This window comes from Mastacembelus armatus, chromosome 18, assembly GCF_900324485.2.
Source record: "Mastacembelus armatus chromosome 18, fMasArm1.2, whole genome shotgun sequence".
NCBI classification, from domain to species: Eukaryota; Metazoa; Chordata; class Actinopteri; order Synbranchiformes; family Mastacembelidae; genus Mastacembelus; species Mastacembelus armatus.
This window is the reverse complement of record NC_046650.1, coordinates 13,931,960-13,956,317: the sequence shown is the minus strand read 5'-3', so window position 1 is coordinate 13,956,317 and position 24,358 is coordinate 13,931,960. Positions and strand designations below refer to the sequence as shown.

Sequence of the window (24,358 nt, the reverse complement as noted above, 5' to 3'; positions counted from 1 at the left end):
CATCTCGGCTTTTGACAAAAATTGAGAGGCCATATTACTCACATTTTTGCAGCACTGCATTTGTTTCCAGTTTGCTTTGAAATAGATTTTAAACTTTTATTAATCGTGTTTTAAAGCAAGAAACTAGTTGAGATTCTGCCTTTATATCTGCTCTATGTACATAGGACCTCCGATCAATAGACAAACCTTCTGCCTACTCAACACTGAAGTCCAAAGGAGTTTGAGTGGCCCAGTGCGGCCTCCTAACCACAAATCAACTTGAGCTGAAATATTAATGTCAGACTGTCTCTTCCTTAAAGTTAGAACAATGCTTGATCATGTCTGTTTGGACAAGTTAGAACTCTTAATGTTAGAGTTAAGGTTCACTAAGGTAATCTGACTTTTAAACATTTTATAGGGTTAGTGTTAATGCGTTGTCATCAAGTATGTATACTGTGTATCTATGGCTTTAAACGTGAAGAAGGTTAGAAAGAAAAAATAATATATATCAACCTGTGCATATAACTATAGAGCATACAGTATATCATTCTGGAGGCTGACAGGAAGGTGATAAATATAAAGATTTATTTCAGCTATAAAGATTAGTGACCACATGTAGTTTTCATCCCTATAAAATAAGATGAGGTATGATTGAGTTATCTGTTTGTGTAAATTTGGCTTTTGAGACTGAAAATGAGGTGTTCATAGATAATGCAGTCATACATTTCCACAATGAAGCTTGGTTTATAGTTTCATGGGCAATGTGAACAAAAAGCATACATTTTCATTACTGCTTTTATATTTGTTTGACATGTTGGATTGCCAATTCACTGCTTTGAAAATAAAGTTGCATGGTGTGTTGCATTTCAGACATAGTTTACAGAATTAACTCTAATTTTTGGTCAGTGTAAAATGAAATGTCAGGTTAAAGCATAACAGCACTGCATCTTGCTTGATTCGATGTAGGTGTCTAGACCCTGTGGATAACAAATGTTAATATAATCTATTGATAAACCCTCTTAACTTCTTAAAAGACTGATGAAAACCTTCACAGATACAAGTGAGTGCTCAAACCTAGCCAAACTGATGGAGCGGCACCAACTACTGCAGATGATACAATGCTGATTTTGGTTCCATCAGTATGCTGGCACATGGCTGGCTTGGCATTGCTGTTCTTATGGATCTGTATGCCAGTGTGGCAGCAGGTGTCACACATGGCTGTGGCCTGGCAGAATATTAGTCTATTGATAGTGCTTTGTTCCCATGCACAGAGGAAAAAAAAAATCTCTTTTTTTTTTACCTCTAATTTCACAGGGGCACTTTCCCAAATGCTGCATTCCCTGCTAACACTCCCTGTTGGCCCAGAGAGGTTGTATGCAACCATGTGCTTCTTCTCATACATATGGAACAGCTCACTGGCTGATTCATTTCAGCTGCAGAAAGTATCCCTACCTGGAAAATGTAATATGCTCTGTGGCTAGCACATATCCTGCCTCGTTTCTGTAGATGCCCAGATCAAGCAGCAGGAACCACTGCCAGAATGACAGAGGCGATCCCTCGCTGGCTTCCCACTATGGAGATTAGCAGCAAAATCTGTGGAAATTTATGTCATTGTGAGCAAAAGTTCCCATGGTTGAACATGCGTTGTCACATGGTATAGAAAAAAAATACATGAATTAATTCTGTTAGACAGGTTATGCAATGTGAAGGCCAATATATTCATATTTTAATGCAAATGATTCAGATCATAAAATATTAACAGGCTAATCACAAAGCTGGACTGCCTAAGTACCAATGTCCCCAAGCTTTTCTCTTTAGTTTTCATAGAAATGCATATTTTAAGACAGTTCGCTGACTTTGTGGCTCTGCTGTCATGTTACCACAAAATATCTGAAGTCAGTAACCAACAGAATCATTTGCTGGTTTTTATTCATTTGTTCCAGGTGATATTAAAATAATAATTGTCTTACCCTAATATTGACAGATTTAATTTAATTTTCTCCTGCAGACTTGTTCTATGGTACGTCCTATAGTGTTAAATATCAGCAATTAATTGCATAACAGCCACATAGAAACTGATGAATTTGAATTAGTATAGAGACTGCCATAATGTAATGGCACAGTTCTTTTGCTTAAACCTAAATTTCCTATTGAGTCCATATTTGATGATGTTGTTTTTCATACACCATCTTCTCACTGTAGTCCATATGGTGGTAATGTTAAAATAGACTACAGATATTTAAAAAATGGAAAAGGTGTTGTTGTGCCTCTTGTCTGTGTGGGCTGTGCTGGATGAAGTCGAAACAAGCACAATTGTACCCATGGCCGGCAGTCAGCAAGAGGCAACAGCATCTGTTGAGGAAGGCTGTTATTTGTTTTCCTCAACTTATCTGGATTTTTCTTCCCCTGGACAACTCTCCACCTGCTAAGAAAAAGACATAACACAGAATTGAATGCCAGCTGTGACCCTATAGGGCTGTTTAATGTTTATTCCTGCTCAGTGTCTATCAGCTGTCCAATCTGTCTGGATGAACATAGTTAACAAGCACCTATGTGTTTGCTCCTCACCTCATCATCAGGGAGAGAAACTGTAGAACGAAAGGGCAGCTAGTTATTAGCACACACTCCTGGGAAGACCTCGGTTGTTTTTCCCTCAACACCTAATAAGTAGCTTGGGTTATTAAGTACCCTTGCTTGGATAGTCATTGGTGAACATTTATTTTATTTTGTTTTTTGAAAGGGATTCAAATGCAAGCATACAAGGGGGAGGATCTAACCAAGTAGTAGTGCCAGTATAATCTTTGATGAACATAAATAAGTCAATATGTCAACACTTCTCTGCTTGAGTTCCTCTGAGAGAGCAATCAAATCAGCAGAAAAGCTTGGTACTCCTTCCACTAAGTTGTGTTTTAAGGAATATTTTTACTTTTGTAGATCACAGCAAACATTAGTGCTCTATAAAGATGTGAGTAATGCGTCAGTGGTGATGAGGGTGTTAAAGTTGGAGCACCAGTCGTTATGGTTGTAGCTGTGTGATTAAAAATAAGGACAGTATGCTATAGAATAGGCTGGTCTGAAACAACCAATCAGACCTTTTTGTGTGGACAAAGAAGATGATGTTTGATCTAAATGCACCATTAATTTTACTGTGCACCTGGTTTGCATGAATACTTAATCCAGCAGTTTGGGCTATACTGCTTATAAATTCTGTTTTCCGCTTTCCCTTTTTAGAATAAGAAATCTCCCATCATTCTACACAGACATTAGCTAGACAATAAATAATGTACCAGTGTTGATGCTCAGAGATGGGAAGCATTAAATTAATTACTCGCTACACTGAGTTTCTGCTGTCATTATAGCCTTTTCACTACTTTGCTTTATTCACTGTATGGCCATCCAGCTCCTCGGTTTCTTACCATGTTCGGATATAAATTTACAAGGCGGTGTTGTTCCGAATGTGCACTTTGTTGTTCATTAGTATGCCTAGACCGATACAGGGTTTACTGATCTGGGAACAGCAGGTGTACTTCACCGTGCTGGCACCTTTCGAGCAGCAGCACTTCATTAGTTGAAGCAATTACTTTTGGGCAGTTGAGGTTTCACCTGGGTTCTATGAGCATGAATGTGTGTAACTAATTCAGAGTATGCACCTTCACCTCATGAACGAGTCACAGTGACCCTTGAGTGATTGTGAGCGATAGAAAAGTTTTCTCTTGTCTTGTCTGTCTTTAAAGTTCTTTATTGGCATGCTGTGCTGCAGTTAACCAAATGTTTTTTTTTTTTTAAAGTGGGAGGGATGAACTGCAGTACTTTGTGATATTCTTGCTTTAGCTTGAATATCTTGCTTTAGTCTAAAAAATGTTTTTGGTGACATATATCCTAAAGACATATAAATGCCATCCAGTCTTAGCCTTCACTGTTTATTTCCTGTCCTCATCAGTAAACACCTATCTCATCTGCATAATTATGTCCTCCTAGTGCACCTTTGGTATTATTCTTTAACTCCCAACATAATAAACTCTTTGCCCCCTTGTTACAAAATTATATAGTTGCAATAAAGCCCCACAGTGACTGCACTTAACTGCCTTTGTTGATCATCAACATTTTCAGCTCAGTTCTGCGTCACAGTAAGTACATGTACATGCCATGATCCCATCTGGTCTGCAATGTCTTTAACTGACACTTCACTTAAAAGAAAAGAAAAAAAACTAGAAAATGAATAAACTTAGGACTAATTAGCTCATGAATAATTAGTGCAGCATCAACAGGTGACTTAATTTCAGAGTTTGCTGTGAGACACCCCATGAGACAAACTTACACGGCCCTTGAATGCAAAAACAAGGCCACTGAAATGTAGGGCAGTGCTCCTGTTCACCCTGATTGCTTCATCAGGTGAGTCAGACAAGACTACAAGAAGCAGGCATATGTACGCTGCTGCAGAGCTAAGCTTAAGGCAACATGCTGTGTAACGTACACCACCTGTGTGCTTCCTGGCTGTGGTATTACTGTGACTACAGTAACTACGACAGGCTCAGCAAAGGTCATTTGCATAGTTTATGACTCCAGGTAAAAGGAGACAGCGTCCATGAGAGATAGGCAGGCAAAGAACAGGAAAAGAGATGGTAAAAGCGTGGTGCTTTTTGCATGAGTCACCCGTCCTTGGAGTTAAAACTGGTCGGATCCATCTTTAGGCCCCAAGTTGTGCTGATGGGTGAAAACCAAACAGCTTGGAGGTAGGTTGTTTTTGACAGTTTGTTTTCTCTAACAGGGCACATGTTTTGCAGCCCAGCCTTCTGTGATGCTGTCTTTTTTTCTGCTGTTGTTGTTATTGTTGCTTGCTCTCTACTCCCGAGGCTAGCATGGGCTCAGTCCTGGGTATCTATACAGCAGTCTCTGTTTTCCTTCACTTGTCTGTGTTGGATCAAATAGAGTGCCCTGAGAACTGCTTATTGTATTTGAAAGCATATCAGCTGTTCTCCAGGGTGGTTGCTTTTAAAATGGAAATAAAGGAGCTAAGAAAGAGGTACAGGAATTCAATGTATACCTTTCTGTTACACAACAACAGAAGAAAATTAATCACTTGTGTTGAACCAACATGCGGACGTTTGGGTATGTTTGTATTTGAATGCCTTGTTTGCTGAATCAGAAGAGAGAGTGAGTGAACTTTAGCACATGCTGAGCAACATTACTCTTATACTAATGATTTACAATGAGGTGCCACATCTGGAGTACCTTTGTACTGTATACTGTAATAAGTCTTTCCTATATGACAAGTCTTAATTCATTAAGTGCTAAAATCTTTTTTTTTTTTATTTATTGGTTTCAGTATTCAGCTGCTAAAAGTGATTGACACGTTGCCTGAGGAAAGACAATTACCAGAGCTTAGAAATATCACTTTTCTTAAAGCTAATTACCTATAATGACTGTCTTAATTTCAATGATAGGATTTTGACAGACTCCAACATCACAGGGGGTGTTCACAGCTAAAAGGTTGAATTAGTGACAGCAGTAGCAGTAGCAATACACTGATTTTTAAAGTTGTCAAATCTTATCAATGCAAATTTAAGATTCTGGTTTCCCAGTTGCTACAGTCTCCACTGCTTAAATTTACCCACATTAAAGGCTGATGGTTGGTGCTTCATTATGTGGCATATACAACATGTACACTCAGTGTGCCAAGCAAACACAAAGAGACCCAATTATCTTTTTGAAAAGTCTGTGAAAGGAAAGATTTTAGGATATGGCAGTTGTTGACATCAACTAACCTGGTTAGTCTGTTCAGTTTACCTTTATTGCACGTTGTTTAATGAGCAAGTATCGCACCTTTTCAGCACACTTGCATCTTATTCGTGCTTTGAAAAAACATCTTTTATGCAGGGTTGACTGAATTGCTCAGGTTGAGTTATTTATTTAAAGTCAAAAGTTAGATAATGTTGCCACATTCTCCCATTAGGCATGGCATCATTTCACAGGCCAAATAAGTAATTATGAGTCTGTGCCAGTAAAGCAAGTAAATGAATAGTTGTGCAATACTCTTTTATTGTGTTTTCAGCTGTTTATTTCTTGATATGAACACTCAGTTTTTAATCTTCATTATCAAGGTTAAAATAATTTTAAAAATCCAGAAATTAATAGACTTTTGCATATAATAATTCTGCTGTGCCTTCAGGATGGAGACAGTTAAGTGAGGCACAGATGAGAGACATATTTAAGCATTAAATCTGTTGCTGCAAAAAAAAAAAAAAGCTCTCCCTTGAGGTTAACCAAAACAGCCAAGGTCTGGGATAACTTAATACTTGCTTAATCCTTGATGTCCGCTCATTAGATCTTTTAAGTAGAGTACAGTAAATTCTCTTCCCCGTCTACTTGGCAGAGCTGGTATGGGAAAAGTCAAACAAGGTGCCTTAAGGAAAATGGGGTGTTGATATCTATCAGGGTGCAGTACAGTATTTCAGTGAAAGTAATGAGATGAAGATTCTTGCAGCTAACATTGGCTGTTAATAATGTGGTGCATGCTGTAGAAAACCTGAAGTACTTGTGGCCCAAAGCAGCACATGTCCGCCAAATGTAGGTTAATGGAAGGACAGACGTGTCACCATTGTGACTGAAACGTGATGAGCAGCAGATTGAATAGAACCCTCATTGCTAAGATAGAAAGGAACCTGTAGTGGTACAGCTAAAGTTGTAAGAATACGTGCAAAATGAAAACAATATTGGGAGACCTGATCTAACCTTGGTGGTGATACATTTATGCCGAACACATTAACATTGCCAGGCTTAGACTAGAGTGGCTAACATTAGAAAAATGTGCAGCTTGAGTGTCCACAGCCACTAGATTTTGTGATTGTCATGCTCACAATACGACAAATGGAAGCTGAACATTTAACGACATCATTGAAGATTGTCAAAGACTATCGTTGAATTCTAGTGTATGGATGGACAGAGAAGTGACTTAAGTAGTGGTTTTGAAAGGTTTTCTGTGGACATTCATACACTTGATTTTTCTATAAAACTAGTTCCATTGCTAGAGTTCATTGTGACCACCATGAATTGAATCTGCAAGCCTGTGTGAAGGAGCAAGCAGGTTGCTCTAACCTTTTCAAAGTCATATTTTATGCTTGTGCTGCTGTTCTGGTGATTAAAAGCATAGAATGTGGGTGTCTTATACCTGCAATTGCAGTTGTCTTGTAAAATCATAAATGCAAATGTTGATAATTTATGGAAATTAATTTTCTTATGTTGTTTAAATGCTTCAAAATATATTTAGTTGATTTTACAGTTAACAAAAGTATCATGATCAGAGGTCACTCTGGTAATGAAACCTGTAATAATACTGCCAGTATAATTAAAGACAAGAGAAACCTGAATACAGCATCTAAAAAGAAAAGGTTCAGGTTCATTAGTATGTATTACCTATAGTTAAAACAAATAACTGTGTGACCCACAGTGTGACTCTGCTGCAGTAAGGGTGTGTGTGTGTGTGTGTGTGTGTGTGTGTGTGTGTGGGTGGTGGGGTGGGGTGGGGTGGGGTGTAGAGTTTGAAAGAGAGAAAAGACAGATTGAATGAAGGAGCACAGGGACTATCATAGCCTTCAGAGGGCTATAGCAGCCCCTTTGTAAAGGATGTTGCAGCCATTCTCTGCCGTTGTCTGCTCTCATGCTGTATGACAAATATCTGTTTACTGTTTCGATCATCCTAGGGGCTGAAATAATGCACTTTGCTGTCCCTATTCTCCAAATGCCAGGCATGCATCAGCACGTACATCCTCTCAATATGTTGCTTTTCTTTTTTGTCCCGTCACTACATTTTCTCTCTTTCTCCTTTCCGTTCTCCTGTCTTGGGACTCTCTTTGGGATTAATGATAATTTAAAAAGTTAATGCCATCGCCTGATGGTCGCAGTTTAGTGAAAAAAAAACAAGTCCAAAAAGTAGCAAAAAGAATTTATTTCAATTACTGCCTGTAATCCCAGTCATAGATTAAAATCATGATTTGGAAAAAAAACTCTTCACACCCTATTGTTTTTGTTCTCTTGAGAACTGTGATTATTGTGTTTGTAACACCATGAATACAATGCGAATCACAATCATACACTCTTTTGTTACTTATGTGTTTTTTAGATGTGGAATTCAAAATGAGTCCCCCCCCCTCCGTCAACACACACACACACACACCCATATCATATTTTACAGACATCTCTTGCAAACACGACTCACTCAGATTTTTGACATATGGCTTGCGTATTTTCTTAGATGTTGTTTACCCTTCATGCTTGATGTGATTTCAGAGTAGAGGTGCCACTGTCCTTCTCTTGTGCATTTCATGTTTCCAAAGATGAGGCTTGAATGCAGTGCAGGCGAATACAGCACATACTCAATTATACAAGCATTTGAGTGTTCATGCGTATACTAGTCCTCTATGTAAAGACTGGCCATTTTATCCTTGTATATTCAATAACTCTAGGGTCCCTCCAAAGATATGCAGTGGACTGAAGTCAGAAGTAAATAAATAAAAGTACACTGTAAAAAATGAAGAAAAACCTATTGTGGAGGAAGTGATTACCCGAAATATAGAATGCATTTAGCTTCACAGCAACAGGCATGATGATAGTGCATTTGTCCTAGGACAGTGCAAATTGGTGTTAGTAACAGAGCACAATGTTAGTACGTGAGTCTAGGCTGTTACCATATCCCCAGTATTGTCAAATAGATTATTGATGACCTTGAGTGCACTAATTCTTAAGCCCTTATTTGGCTGTTTGGAAGTGGGGCCTCAACCTTCCCATGACAGTAATAAAACATCCATGAGGTGCAGTAAATAATGTAAACACACAGAAGGAAGAGTGAACTTATACAGAAAGAGGAAATAGGACATTTATAGGTAGTACATTTGTTTGGACTACCCTTGGGCCAAAAAGGCCATCCCCACATATTCTAATCTTAAGTCTTCACAGAGCGTCAGTTCAGATGCTGCTCAACATGTTATATAAACACAGCTAACTCCTAATGAGCATTGAAAAGCTCCTTTCTTATATGTATGATTGCATTTTTGTAGTATATATTTGAGCAAATAAGATCTCCTTTGTTTTACAAATGGATATTTTTTTCATTATATCCAGGGTATATCTAAGTTGTGTTGCTGTGAAAATGATACATGGTAGAGAACTTTGCTTTTAGCTGAATACGTAGACTTAACATAATGTATGGAGCCATGCTAAGAAACAATTAAGGTTTCTGTTGCACTGAATAAAACTTCTCCGCAGGTCAAAAATGAACTGTAGTCAAAGGAGAGACTTTCTGGTGTAGGTTTTTTTTTATTTTTTATAATAGTGTTACTTGATGTAACAGTGTAAAAATGCCACAGCAGATCTCTTTATTTATTATCTGTGTAATCAATGTTCACAGGCTAGTAAAACTTGTAATAAATATTTTACAGCAATCTCTGGTGTCTACATGAAAAGTGAGGCGGTTGTTCTTGTACTTTCTGTCTTTTATTTTACTCTGGTCACCAGAAAAAGCTGATTAACTGACAGAAAACTGAGGCACAGTTGTGGCTAATGAGACAAAGGGCACAGTTTATATTGCCTCATCCTCCTTTAAGAGGAAAAAAAAGAGAATACTTTTATATGCTGTACATTAAGTGAAAAAATACATGGTCTTTAATAAAGATTCTTATACTGTAGATCTAAACTGCACAACCTGCGCGTGCTGAGACATAGCACCATCCAGAGATTTGCTGAGTGTAGGTGATAATAATTCTTGGAACAGGTGCTGCACCATAAGCCCTAAGGCCTGGGGAAGTCAATGATTAGTGGCATTCCCCCAAGATGCATTGCTCCTCTGTATTAAAACCAAACTCTGCCTTTTATTCCCTCCAGGGTTTATTAAGTGGGCCAGTTGCCATAGCGACGCTTTGGCAGGATATTGCCAGGATAAGCCGTAATGGGTCTCTGGACGCAGTTCACTCTGCTCCTGTGGAAGAACTTCACTCTCCGGAAGAGACAAAAGGTACACTTGTGCTTGCCACCACCTTTGCAAATCAGCGTATATGTGCTAAAATTGGTCAGCAATGGAGGGAAAATGAGAATATGGTCCCAGAGTTGTGTTATCAAGGGCAACTAAGTTATTCATGGAAGGGAAAGGTAATAGGAGGGATTTACTACAAAAATTGTCTCCTATAGAAGTAAGCTGCCTTTAACTCTCCCACTAGAGAACAAGAACAATCTTATCTTAATGCTGATCAATTTGTAGTGTCACCTTCAATTTTTGGAGATCTATCTCTTCTGCACATTATGTCACATTCCCTGGATTTTAGATCTAACAAAGCCAGTCTTTGGCCTAATGGAAGTGGATAGGGAGTGACGAATGCTAAACGCTTTGTTTGAAGGGCAACGCTCTCTGCAGCTCTTCTTATAAACTGTCACAACCTGCCCCTCAGCAGAGTTATCCAAAGATTTGGTGTCATTGTAGTTTGCAAAAATACCAGACACTTACAAGTTATTAAAGCTTACATCTTGAGATCGACTGAGACTGTTTAGGTGCAGTTCAGCTGAAATTTCAACTTCTTTCATCATTTTAGCTGATTTCATCTGTAACACTGACAGATGCTCTCATTTTTCACATTTCCACTGATGGTTCAAATGTCTTCAGTGCTTATGCTTTATATGTTAGTTCAACTGCTTTAACAACAATTCAACCACCTATTGGGATTAACTCAATCTTGAAATTTCAGGAACTCTCAGTGATCGCACTTCAAAAGACACTTCAGATGCTATCAGCGCTTCAACTTCAATGGACAGTTCAATTTGGTTTTTTCTAGTTTATAGTAGGTTCTCATCTTTGCATTATGTAAGACTTTTCACCCATAGGAGATGTTCAGTCAACCCCCCCATTACTTATTCTCATCACGTATTCTAGCCTACACATGACCTATATATGCTGATATACAGTGGGTATTATTGTCTCTGAACGTCACCCACTCTGGCCCAGAGGTCACATAATGTAGGAAGACAGTTACCATATGTGTCACAACTGCATTCAATGGTCAGAACAAGTTGTGAAGGAATGCAGTTAGCCATATGAGTCATTTGGAGGCAGAGAAAGCTGCTGCAAATAGCTGGATTGTGTGTCTTTGATTTACACTCTTGCAGTGATGATAGACGTCACAGACACCTACTTGTTTTGTTGGGCTTTCAAGCATTGAATCATGTCTGTTGCTGGAGTAGTACAAAAAAAACATTTTCACAAAAAGTCATATCACATCAAAATTCATACTTTCTTGGAAAAACTCAAGGCAAAGTAATTTGCAATTTTACAACTTTGTATCTGGGATACACCCTCCTTGTTAATTTTATCAACCAGCATAAAGATCATGGTGGCATCCTTTTGTATTGGGAAGAAATATGATCTTACTTTATCCCTAGAGTATGTAAAGGGACAGTAGTGGTTTGTGCATGGGATGTAGGATATTTGGCCGATGTCAACATGAAATATTGTTATTAGACAAAACCAACGGGAGTTAGCAAGGACAATGGTGCTCCTGGAGGGCTTGTGGAGGTTAATGACCAATTATATGAATGCTTCACCAAGCATTTTAAGATTTTATAACAGGCATGGAACTGATTTTATGGTTCAGTATTTCACATAATTTCATAGGAGGAGATTATCTATTCACAAAGACGCTAGTGTCCGATGGCAAATGCCTGGGGAGCCAGACATTGAGAAAGTCCCCATGATCTCTGTCTTCCCTCTCCATGCCTTTTCTCTGGAATACATTATGATAATTCACCCTTTTAGCTGAACTGCAGTCTCTCTAACACGAAGACTGGGAGGAATTAAAGGACTGAATTTGAACGTCTATGTAGTTTTTTTGTTTGTTTTTTGAAATATGTGCACTTTTCTTATATGTAATTCATTGACAAAAAATTGTACAACTACAGATTAATCATATGCCTGTAGAGTCAACTGAACTAAAGTGTGTTCAAACATTAATGTGTTTCATCAGATCAGATGTCAGACATGCTATGGAGGCAAGCGCAGGGAATTGGTTGACTGGAGCTTTCCAGCTGATTTCTTTAAGCAGGTCACTCCACCAGAGGTGTTGAAAGGGATGAGTATGCAGGTGGACTAAGTCAGTCAGTAATAGCAGAGAGGGATCACTGGGTGAGTGCAGAGTTGGGAGGGGAGCCAGCATTCAGGGAGGGTGTGCAAAGGGATGCATAATAGACTAGATGAGTAAGAGTGCAGCATACAGAGTCAAGGAATGATGAGGTGCAGCATTGTAACAGTGGATGTTGCTTAAAACACCACAGGAACTGGTACTGTTGTACAAATGTTACCCTGGCCTTCAGCTTTGCATGTTGCTTTGACTTATTCATAAATAAACAGCACTGCTTGGGTGTTTCCACAGTGAGAAAATATGGATGCTTGAACCTGTAATAGCCCAAGGTGGTTTGCTTGCAGATATATGTGAAAAATGTAAAGTCTTGTCTTGTTACTTGGTTTCTAGAATATTCCTCAAGGCCACCTGAGAGGAATGATATGAGAAACTACGTCATGACCAAGTGAAGCTTTGAGGTCACTCCTTTTCTTAATAGGTTTTGGTCTTCACACTTTCCCTGGGGTTGAAATATAAGCCTGGCATGTCACATGGGGTGCTACCTGCTAGCGGGTATTGAAGTGGTTGTATTAAAGCAACAAAGTGGTTGGTATTCTTCATCCAGGAGAAGATTGAGTGTTGTGGGGAGGTGATAAGGAGTATTTGATAGCTTGAGCTTGGGGAGCCACAAGCACAAGTTGCTCTCTCGACCCTGTAAGCGCTTGGAGAAATGGCAAGATTAACAGCGAAACATATGGACTGTAGCATGTGCTGCTAGACATGGCTAGACAAAGACTCATAGTACAAAAGGTCATTTTAGTCAATCACTGACAGGATCTTAACTGCACCTCAAACTTTATTGTTTTAAAGCTTAGTGTTTACAACAGGGAGGTGATTGCAACTGGAAGACAAAGATTTAAAGTCATTTAAATTTGATGCAAATTTAAAGTTTCATTTACTGGAAAATTTGCATGTCGATCATAGACCGGGGGTGAACGATATCGAAGTACTGCATGGTTTGTACTCCATAAACAAATATTGACCCTCCTGCTCTGTTCGCCTCTTTGCTATTGAACACACACCTTCAAAATCCCATACTGTTTAATTTTTGATTTGACTTTGAGTGATGTCACATTTTAATTTATGAGAAAAGAATATAAACCCTGTGAACCACAGTATGTTCCAAAGATGCGTTTCATAAACCACTGTCATTTGCACAGGTGCGACTGGTCATTGAAGTGCTGTGGCCTCTGTTTCTCTTCTTCATACTGGTGTGGGTACGGTCCACCAATAATCCAGTCTACCAAGGCCAATGTAAGTAGAAGCTCATTTAGGATGTAAGTAAACTGCAAAACAGTTGGGTTTCAAATGATTTATTGTATGTTTCCATAACAGGTCATAACTTAAGGTAAGGCTGAGGCATATATCAAAATGCTGAGGACATTTTAATGGTCTAGCAAGAACATAAAATACTTCACATCATTACATTTGTTTTTCCAAACAAAGAGTGAACCATCCAGCTGGGTAGCTGACTGTGTATTCCCATTTCTATAGGTCACTACCCAAATAAAGCCATGCCATCAACCGGTGTGCTCCCCTGGCTTCAAGGTATGATATGTAACATCAACAATCCATGTTTGAACTACTCGACACCAGGGGAGACACCAGGACAAGTGAACAACTTCAACAACTCTATGTATGTACAGAGGTGTTCTCTTTTCTGTTGTTGAAGATGGTATACATTACATTGAAACAGAATATCGTGGTTAGCATTTAAATTGAAGTTATAATCTTTTTTGTTTTTTCTCTAAATCAGAATTGCTGGCGTGTTGATAGAGCTGCAGACCCTCCTGGTAAACAGATCTTTTCTCAGGAAGGTGCAGTTACTGTCAGATAACATTGGCCAGTGGGATACAGACCAGTTCCAGCTAAAACCTGGTAATGGTAAGAGAATTTGAATGTCATATCCTTGAGGTAACAACAACAACAGCGCTATTCTGGAAAGGGCCTAGTTTTATTATCAACCGCTATCACAATTGGTGTAGAGCAATGGGGTCAAAGTGGAGATTTATCTTTCATAATCTAAAAGTTTAATTGCCACTGAGTAAATGACAAAAAAAATCAATTGTTACAGTAAATACTCATCCTTAGCAACAGCCACTCTGCCACGTCTTTGTTAAGTACTCTCCATCAAGGAAAATATCCACTTCATGTGCATGACAAGTTGGAGGATTTGTTATTCCCCTTTATCCCTCAAAAACAATGTCATGTGATTATTTATGATGCAATTTGCCATGCAGACTGACAGATCATTTGTCTTGATAAGTTGCTGCTTTGCATTAGGCTCATTTAGCCTGATGATATTCAGATTTTCATACGGCACCTAATTTGCAAAAAGGCAAAGGGGTGGGGGGGGGCCTGCTGTTCAACAAACGGCTTGTGGGCCATTTGCATTTTGGGGTCGCTGGCTTGTAATATACAAGATTAAATCCATCAAAGATCTAAGCCTAGACATAATTAATGGGTTTCGCTGTCTGAGGTGAGAGCACAACAGGTCATTAACAAGAATGGGAAATGGAGTACTATCAAAAGACTAGGATGGCAAAGGTGATTGTGTTGTCCTTTTTTGTTTTACCAAGGGTTGATTAAAAGACTCAGGTGGTCACTTCAATCAGATAGGCAACAGTGCTCAAGAAAAGCCCAGAGCATGTTCTTCTTCCCCACAATCTAACCTTGTCCATCCATCCTGATGCTCCTGCAGTCATGGGTGGCATGATAATGTGCGTGTAGTGGGGGTGTATAGAGCATCAATCTGACCAACAGAATCACTTTTATTGTTACTAAACGTCTCCCCCTCATATTGATAATACTGACTTGAATATTATACATTTACAAAAGGGCTAATCTAATTAAGTGATATTATTTCAACACCACATTGGAGTCATACAGAAAAAGAAAAAGCAAAACATACTGCTTTTTTGTCCATTCTTGATTTTCCATTTCTTTAATAACTTGCACACTTGAAACATAAAGTGGTTTATTTTTAGATTTGTCCATTTTCCATTAGTAGATATACTTCACTGCAACTTCACTGCAGTGATTTTGAAGAGGGGCTTTAGCTTTAACTTATAAACTGCTGTATCAGTTGCAGCACTGCCAAAGTAACAATTCCTCATCTTTATGTTGAAGCTCAACCGGTGGTGCTAAGGAGTATACTGAGAGACAACGAGACTTTCTCCACACATCTGACAGATAATCTGTTCGTGCCACCAGCAGTTGTCCAGAGCATCATGAATGCTAAGATTTACATCAATCCAGTGAGTATCAATTCCCAACTCTGCTTGCATACTGAAAAAAAAAACAAAAAACTTTCCAGAAAGAAATCTAAGTACTGTGAAACAAGTACATCCGCCTCTTGCTGCAAATAAAGAAATTTAAAACTTCTGAAGACCAAATATGCCAAAAGAATCTAATTTCTGAATAAAATGTCTTGTCCAATAACTGCCTGTGGGACTCTTTGTCTTGACAGTCATAATCAAAGCAAGATCTAGTATTCGCTTGACAAAAGTTATTGGAAACTCTGTGCATTAGGTAATTTGGAATGAAAAGAACTTCCAACAGCAATAATAGTAATGAGTGTCTTGTTCCCCAATTGATACTCTGGAATGTAACAAGTAAGACTGGAGGATCTGCAAGAAGGTAATTATGTTTAACTGAAATTGACAATGATGCTTAAATACAGGGCACATTGATTAAAAGATCCCGACTGTGCATGAGGAACTCTGATGGTTGCGATGCACTCTGGTGCAAACTGTCCTGTGTGCCAAGAAAGTAAATGTTCCCAGTGCAGTTCACAACCATTCTCTGTCTTCTGCCCATGGTATCCCATCTAGCTTGGTAGCACTGCATACTGTGGTATAATACAAATTATCTCTGTATGTTGCACTGTGTGTGTGTGATGTTTGTGTCACATTTTTACTGTTGTGTCACCGCAGTGCTTGTGCATATGTACAGTATGTCAGTCTATACTTGAGGCTGATCTAAGACCTAATTGAAATAAAACACTTGAAGTTTATTTTTAGATCTATATGTGATCTTGAAATGTGACTTACCATGCCATCTGCTTGCACAGCATGAGGACACAACCCATCAATAAATAAAATATGGTCAGATGCCAAGAGTGTTGTTTGTCACCTGCTACCAAAGTTGGTGTTGTTTTTTTCAGATGATGGGCATCCCGAGGCCAGGCAACCTGGGGAGAATCCTGTGTGAGGGGACAGGTCTGGATGAGTATGTCCAATTTAGCAGCCAAGCTGAAAAGGAGGCTTTTCAAAATGTCAGTTGCTCCCTACCTCCACAGCAGCTGATTAACACCCAGCAAGTATTCCTGCAAAACCTGGATGTGAGGAAAGTGCTTTCTGAGGTGAGCTTTTCTTGCTGTTTCCCACACAACCAACAAATCTCACAACTTGTCTAATTTGAGTTTAATGAAACCTGAAGGAGTTTTGCATAGTAACATCTGAACAGTTTTCTACTTGTAACAATAGTTTTAGAGTGAATGCATTTGGGAAATGTGTTGATACTAATCAACCTCATAGGGACACTGCAGTGGCAATATGGGCCACAGTTTATGCCTGATAGGGTTGTTGGGTTCATCTATCCACTCTGCCTATTATTGGTGAAATTGATGGTGAGGTCTTAGATTACTGGGTGTGATGTTGTGATCTTTAGGCCTAAGCAGAAATTCAAATGCCAAGGCGATAGAGTTTTATATGTCAAAGTTTCCTGTTAAGCCTTCTTTATACAATTGTATGTGGATGTTATGATGGGTATCGGCCCAAATTGCAGGATAAATAAGAAATAGTAAACATGGCTGCACAAGGTAATTTTCATTTTTGGATATTCTATCAATTATGTTCTGTAAAATGAAACAATCTCCAGAGCTTAGTATAGTTTAAAAGTATTGCAGGCACATGGTCTGTTCTAACTATAATAATCTCAAAACTTGGGGTAAATTGAATGCAAGAGACAATGATTTTCTGTGCCAGCCAATTGAGTAACCAGTTTGAAAGTTAAATGTTATATGCTTGTCTGGCTCTGTGACTTAGTGTGATACAGAAATATCTTTCTAAAGTTAAAACTTGTTAAAGTATAGACTTCAAGACCAACCTCCTAACAACACCTCAGCAATTACTTTATGTTATTACTGCACCATTATCTTATTTCTCACATTTTGAGTAGGAAATAATTTTCTGTCCCGTGGGCTTTATGCTTTGAAAATTGTCACCGTCATGTGCATGTCTGTGTCTTCCAATGATTTTACTAGAATGCATACAGTTGAGAATAATTCATTAGAGCCAAAATTTACTTGAATTCTTTCAAATCTCTTTGTTCCTTTGGGGTGATGAAAACCTGCACTTTTTGGAGTTTATCTTTTAGAAGAAATATATGGGACAGCAAATCCAATAAATAAATGATAAGGCAGGAAGTTCGTACGAGAGAGCATTTGAACAATTTAAGCCCACAGGCAATTTCAGGCACAGAAAAAACGAAAGCCCAGACAAGATATGGAGGAAAAGCTCTTCAGTGCCGCAAGCAAATGGATGGAAAAGAGCATCAAGCCTTCGTACTTAAAGCTTGATGTTGCTGAATGATTGTGATAGCAACAGCAGCATAAAGGAAAGGACAAGGGAGGCAGTCAGGGTTTATCACTGAGGTAGTGAGTGGCAGAAAGTGATTTAGACATTGGTTTCACAACTTTGTGTTATTGTAGAATTCAATGCACATTTACGATGGTAAACAAGTGACATGCAGCAGTTTATCCAAATGTCTAAGTGTTTTTTTTTTGTCTTTTTTTAATAACTTTCCTTATTACTCATCAGCTTAACAAATCACAGCCTTGTTCAAAATTATGTGTTATATGTCATTTGTTAACTCATTCTGGTAGAATTATTTTTCTAATCAGCTTACCTTGTGATCAAAAGGAGTCTTCACTAACAAAGTGCCATGGAAATGACATTTAACAAATGAGTGTGAGAAATGTGTTCAGTGCCAAGGCTCACTTCATCTGCCTTCTAATGTGAGAGGAACAACACTGAAACCTCTTCTTCACTAGATCACTTACTGGTGATTTTCAGCTCTTCTGCTCAAAATTGCCAGAGTGATATACCTGTGCTCTCTTACTAAGTCACCTCTTGATGTCTGCTTTGCACACAAGTGATAGTGAATGAATGTAATTGAGCCTCAGTCAATTTTCAAACTATGCTTGAATGAGCTTCATTTTCTGAACATAATTTTAAAAATAATTATGCACTGTAGCCCTCCTGGTCCTCTTTATACCTCAGCTTTCAGGTTTTTCTACTCCACATCTCTAAGCTTTATAATTGTATATACTGATAGATAATGCTAGAGATCCTGATACAGCCTATACTTGACACTTGATGCATGAAAATGACAGTAGTTGAAAGGTCATGCCATTTAGTTCTTCTAATTGGACTCATACAGTGTACCTTCATAATGTCACGGTAACACACCGATACTTCTCATTTCATTAACCAATGCCAGAGATGATGGTCAAGATACACAATCACCATCATATGGTATCTTCAATAGAAATGCTCATTTAGAACTTGTCACATGGGATATGTACTGTTCTGTAAGCCAGATGTTCATACCATCCTTTAGCTCTCTCTGACTGGATCCAACAAAGTGACACTGATGGGAGAAACCACTCAAAGTGCATTATCGGTGATGGAGGAGGTTAGTGCTGTAGTCGTCATATACGTTAGACTGCAATCCCTATTTATACTCTATGATCATATGGAATCTTTTCAAATATACTTTAAAATTCCTTTCTTTGTTTTCTTCAATCCAGATGGCCAGGTTGCAGAACTCTATGGTCTTTAGGGCTGCTGGTTCATTGGATTTCCAAGAGAACATAATTGGCAGTATCAATATGCTTCTGTGTGGAAAGCAGCCTGACTTCAATTCCCCCAATATGACTCTCAACTTACGCTTATCTAGACAGGTGGCTAACAACAAGTCAATCTCCATTATGGGCAACAGTTCTGGTAAGTGCGGCAGAACTGCTGTTATTGCTGCTGTCATTCAGCAATTGTGTCTTATTCATATTGCTACATTTTAGCGTTGCACTACTGTGTGTAGTTGTGGTAGCAAGGAAAAAATTGACAAATTGGTTACTTTTGAGAAACCAGCGTCGCCCAGTTCATGGCATCATGGGACATGGCATATGATTTTGTGGTAAATTCAGCGTCACACTGCAGAACTGTATTTGAAACAAAGGGGAAAAGACTGGGAGTTGTTTGATCAGTATTGGTATGACAGAGGATTATAGGGTTCATGACTAATTGGATCATGTTTTTGTCCCCTTAAATAACAACATCATGTTAGAACTTTTGAAAACTCTAAAACAGTGGAGCTCCTGTAGCCTTGATGTTGCAGCACAATGCAGCACTATTTTTATAAGTTAGAGCTGTTGTTACTGTGTATAAAATCTAAGCATAATTGTATTAGATCAAAAACACTGATCAATACTGACTGATAAACATGCTCCCGTGAAGATATATTCTCTGCGAATCTCAAGATTTCAGGCACTGGTCCGTATTGTCATGAATTAGTGGTGCATAATACACGGTGCAGTTAGCTGTGCAGGGTGTACAGGATGGGACTATTTATGCACATCCAGGAACCAGCACCTGTGGTACATTTGGCACCTGCACCAGAGTTGGAAGCTGAGTTTGATTAGGAATATATTATCGGCAGCTGTGTCAGTGGCTGGCATCAATCGTAGCCAATCAAATCACCTTTTCTCATTCCATTTAAAAGCTGTGCACTCCCCACCCTGACATAATGATGTTTTCTTAATGGAGAGGAAAGTCCACAGCAACTTACCCCGAGTGGAAAGTGATGTTGTCTGGGTGGTGCAGAGCCACAAAACGCAAATATATGACATCTTAAATATGAGCATATGGCAGCCCAAACCTGCCACAGAGCACAGATGGTGTCACTAAAACACCTTTGGAGTTCTAATGTGTTATTTTGTGCTATTTAGAAAAGAAATGCAACCACAATGGCCATATTGTCAGCCTTTGTACACAGATTCTCCAGTGCTGTACTGATTTCACTGAACCTGGCTTAGTTTTCTTTCGAGTGATTACAACAAGCAGCCAGCGTTAACTGAAGAACAGCCAAGTTTAAACTGGCATGAGGTATGACATCTAATATGCACAGCGTTTCCATTACTGTCCATAAAATGCATAAAGCAATAGTTCTTTTTTTATTATTTTGGTTAAACAATGAAGTAAAATGAAAGTTGAAGCAAAATCTTCTAGCAAGTAGCATTCCCAATAAGGTTCACTGATGCCTTTAAAGGTCTAAACTATCTAAATTTATTGGTCGCGTCCTCAGGATGTGACTGTTTCTCATCTCCCTGACGATGTTTGGGGCAGTAGTGAATAAAGTAACGTAGCACAACCATGAGAGATGTGGACTGGGGGAAAGCTTTAAAAATCACTGAATATGCTTGTTTCATGAAAACCTTGAGAATTAGATGTTCATATGTATGTAACTCCTTGCAGCCTTGTGCTCGTTAGAGACCGTGCATTCCTGTTTCATTAAATGCCTGTTCTTTGTAGAAAACTGCACAAAATTAGATTTTAATAAGAAGCCTCTATTCCCTGGAAATACAGTTGCACTGGAAAGTGGAATTGCATGCTAGTGCCAGGGCAAATTAGCAAAAACATTGTATCATCCATAGAAAATAAGCATTAACATCTCTGTTAGCATGCTAATGGCTGTTTTGGATTTGCTCTGGTATTTCATTGTGTTGGTCTATGTACAGTTAAATGAATCTGGAATATGCAGTGCATCTGCATAATGGCCAATTACAACTCCTTTGTAAGTGTAAAAGTACACTCAAAGGAATAGTTAAATAGCAACAATAAAGGCCAACGCTGAGGTTTTCTTAATGGCTCAGTAATGTTCTCTTCCCAATTAATCGTTGACAGCAAAGGAAAACTTCGGAGACATTATACAATAATAGTTGGTAACCGTTTTCCTTGGCAGTAAACAGTAATTTTAAGAGCATACCATTTTCAAAAATTGCATTCTAGATAAGGACGAATAAAAATTTATTGCATGTCTCTGCAATGTCATATACCTACATTTATATATTTGGTGCAAAATCTTCATAAACCTAAAACACCACTTACAGTCCCATTTATCTCTTGCTCTTGTTGTATTCTACATGTCTCTGTTCCTCTGCAAAAAGAGATATTTTCAGTTAACCATTTTTAGCAAAAGCCATCAAAGCACAAGAGCCTTGTGTGGGCCTATTGGTCATCTTATTTAACTTCTGATTTTCCAAGTGAAAGGTTTTTGAATAGTTATTATTGTAATAGACCACCTCATATTTTGATTTCTTTTTTTTTTCTCATTCATTTCTCTGCTACTGTAACAACACAATTTCCCCTTTAGGACTAATGAAGTGCTCTATCTATCTATCTGTCTATCTTGGGTGCACATTTTGGGTGAATATTTTGTACCACCAACAAACATCCACTCATGAAATTATTGCATGTTGTTTTGATCTGTCAAAATATCTTTGCTTCTTCCATTGTCCTAGTCTTGCTGGTCTGATTTTCTCTGAGGTTGCTCATAACCTTTCCTAATTATCTGAAGACTCATTCTGCCATCCTCAGAGTATTTGCTCATGGATAGCTCTTTGAATAATTAGTAATTGATACCCTTTATCTTTTAATAAACCAGAGCCGGTAAAGCATTAATATGTGTTTGTTGTGGCAGGTGTTGTGAAGTAGGCTTTCCCTCTGTCTCTGCTGAGACACTGACTTCAGTAGCATTTATTCAAGCTTACTTGACTTTCTATTGGAATACTGCAAGACAGGTTGTGATTTGTACTGCTTGTAATAAGTGCTGCTTGACTGATACATGGGGTAATTCATTTTATACTGGCATGTCATATTTGACGTACATGTATTAGATACCTGAAAGTTGAGTAATGCATGAATACTATCTATCCTGTTTTTTTTTTTTTTTCCATGTGCATATTGTGATTGAATGTGCCAGACAGTGTGTGTGTGTGTGTGTGTGTGTGTGTAATGTGTGTAGTGTGTGCTGTCTCACTGTAGTGGTGAATTGAGCCCATCTCCAGGGTACAGCTCAAATTGATTAAATTTGCCAGGTAAGTTGAATGGCTGACTTTAGGCTCCAAGCAATTATTTGACTGTGACTAAACCTCTTGTTCTTTCATGCTGCTGTTTTGTAATAAAGTAAAAATCTGTTGTAAAAAAGGACTACACTGCTCCCAGTCATGGAAATTGTGTAACCTCTAAAATCTAATACTCCCTTTAGCTCATAGAATACCTTTCCAACCATAGAAATATATCTCTTTTACAATTTTACGTAAAAGAGATATTTCATATGGATGCTTCGTTGTCAGATTTATTTTTCTTTGCTTCTTGTTGGTTTGACCAGTTCTCAAGGCCTGTGTGCATTGGTGTTATTTGCACAGTCAGTATTTCCATAGTCACTTTCGTAATCAAATAATATATTTGTGCAGACCACAGGGATATGCATATTTCTACATGTTTCCTCATAGCACAAATAGTGACAGAGGTCTTGGGCTTTTTACCAGTTCATCTCACTCCACTGGCATACATTTGCATTATCTTATCTAATTAATCTATCTGATTAGTAATTACAAGTTTCCTTTTTTCTTAAATGTCAAACATTTAGGAATTTGGAGTCTGTCTTTTGCAGGAGATAACTAACTGTACTGAGCTGAGAGCTGAGAGAGTGTCACATGCACATTTCCTGTCTTTCGAGTGTTGTGGCATCTGTGCGGTCTGTGGAGGGAACAGCTGGGCAGGCTAATACTAAGGAGTGGCTATTAGCTCTCTGCACACAGACCTTCTGAGAGCACCTGGGAAAAACAGCTAACAGCCAGAAAGGCTAGCATTTAATTGCACTGAAAATGACCACTGAAATCTCCCTGATGGTGGAAATGGGTGACCTGGTGAGATGAGGGGGAAAAGTGGACTCAGGCCTTGTTGCAGTCTTGATGGGGAAAAATGAAAAACCAATAGGAAAAGCACTGGTGTAAAAACAGGTGTCTGAAAAACGAGACAGCAACATCAGAAAGGCAGGTGGCCATATTGACTGTCTGATCGTCCGACTTCCACACTAAAGCAATCATATATTTTCAGTCAGAATGAAACAAGCACAAGCTTTCTGCCTAATCCATGTTCTGTTCCTTGCAGTGCACATCTTCATGTAATCTGTTCAGGGCTCTACCAACCTGGCGGTATTCATGTTGGCAGATCAGTTAAATTAGTAATGACCATACTGCTGCTGAGCATATTGACCTGTTTTTCTCTGCCCTGTTGAAGTTTTTCTTCATGTATTCTGCTCTAAAATCCTGGCTTGTGTTTTTCTGTTTTTTTTTTTTTTTTTACATAATTAGTACTTATCACTGATGCCTAATGAAGAATCACTAACTGATTCAGTATCCAAATTAACACGAGTTTTTCATCTGATCAACTCACCTAGTTACTTTTTATTGCATTAAACAGTTTTTGTTAAATATGACAATTATTGACTGCATATTTAAAATATTTTGTCCTCATCTAAAACCTAGGATGCAACCTAATACCTATCAGAAAAACCTTTTTGGGATATTATAATACTAGGATCTTGAATCTTATACTACTAGTGCCTGTCTAAAGGTGTCAATGTAAATAAAAAAATCAGAAAACAAAAATATAAGCCAGCTTTTTTAATACACTTGAAATTAGAAGGTCAAAGTGTGGTTTCATGAAAGCGCTGATATTTGCTCACTCTGTGATGAGGAAAGCATAGAATGTTGTTCAGTGTTTATCATTTATCATTCTTCTCGAGTGCTGCAAATCCTGTGATTTCACTGAGATCAAATTGCTTATTTACTCTCTTTCCTCGTGTGCCATTGGAGACTGTTGGTGCAGTACACACACAGGATTCAGAAATTTAGAACAATTTTCTTGCTTTGACTTTCCCTGTCTGCTTCCCTGTCTATAGATACTTTTTGCCAGACTCTTGTCAACACCCTGGAGAGCACACCTGGTCTGCGTAATGTTTGGAGCACCTTTAAGCCATTATTGCTTGGGAAAATCCTCTACACACCTGATACACCTGCTGCTCGCCTTATAGTGAAAGAAGTAAGTGTACAGGAAAAAGATATTTTCGTGGACGCTGACTTTTCATGCACTTTA

The 24,358-nt window shown here is 38.5% G+C and overlaps 1 protein-coding gene across 1 annotated transcript in view; it reads left to right on the top strand.

Moving 5' to 3' along the window:
- Positions 1–4,411: 4,411 nt before the first annotated feature.
- The window catches only part of LOC113142728 (phospholipid-transporting ATPase ABCA1), a 122,454-nt gene continuing 102,507 nt past the window's right edge, over positions 4,412–24,358 (top strand). Inside the window, exons 1-10 of the mRNA XM_026327911.1 lie at positions 4,412–4,712; positions 9,856–9,985; positions 13,295–13,388; positions 13,629–13,770; positions 13,891–14,018; positions 15,264–15,391; positions 16,300–16,497; positions 18,759–18,833; positions 18,949–19,144; positions 24,165–24,304. Of these exons, the coding sequence (XP_026183696.1) occupies positions 9,920–9,985; positions 13,295–13,388; positions 13,629–13,770; positions 13,891–14,018; positions 15,264–15,391; positions 16,300–16,497; positions 18,759–18,833; positions 18,949–19,144; positions 24,165–24,304 (1,167 nt within the window). The 5' untranslated portion in view covers positions 4,412–4,712; positions 9,856–9,919. The remainder of the gene's footprint in view (positions 4,713–9,855; positions 9,986–13,294; positions 13,389–13,628; positions 13,771–13,890; positions 14,019–15,263; positions 15,392–16,299; positions 16,498–18,758; positions 18,834–18,948; positions 19,145–24,164; positions 24,305–24,358) is intronic.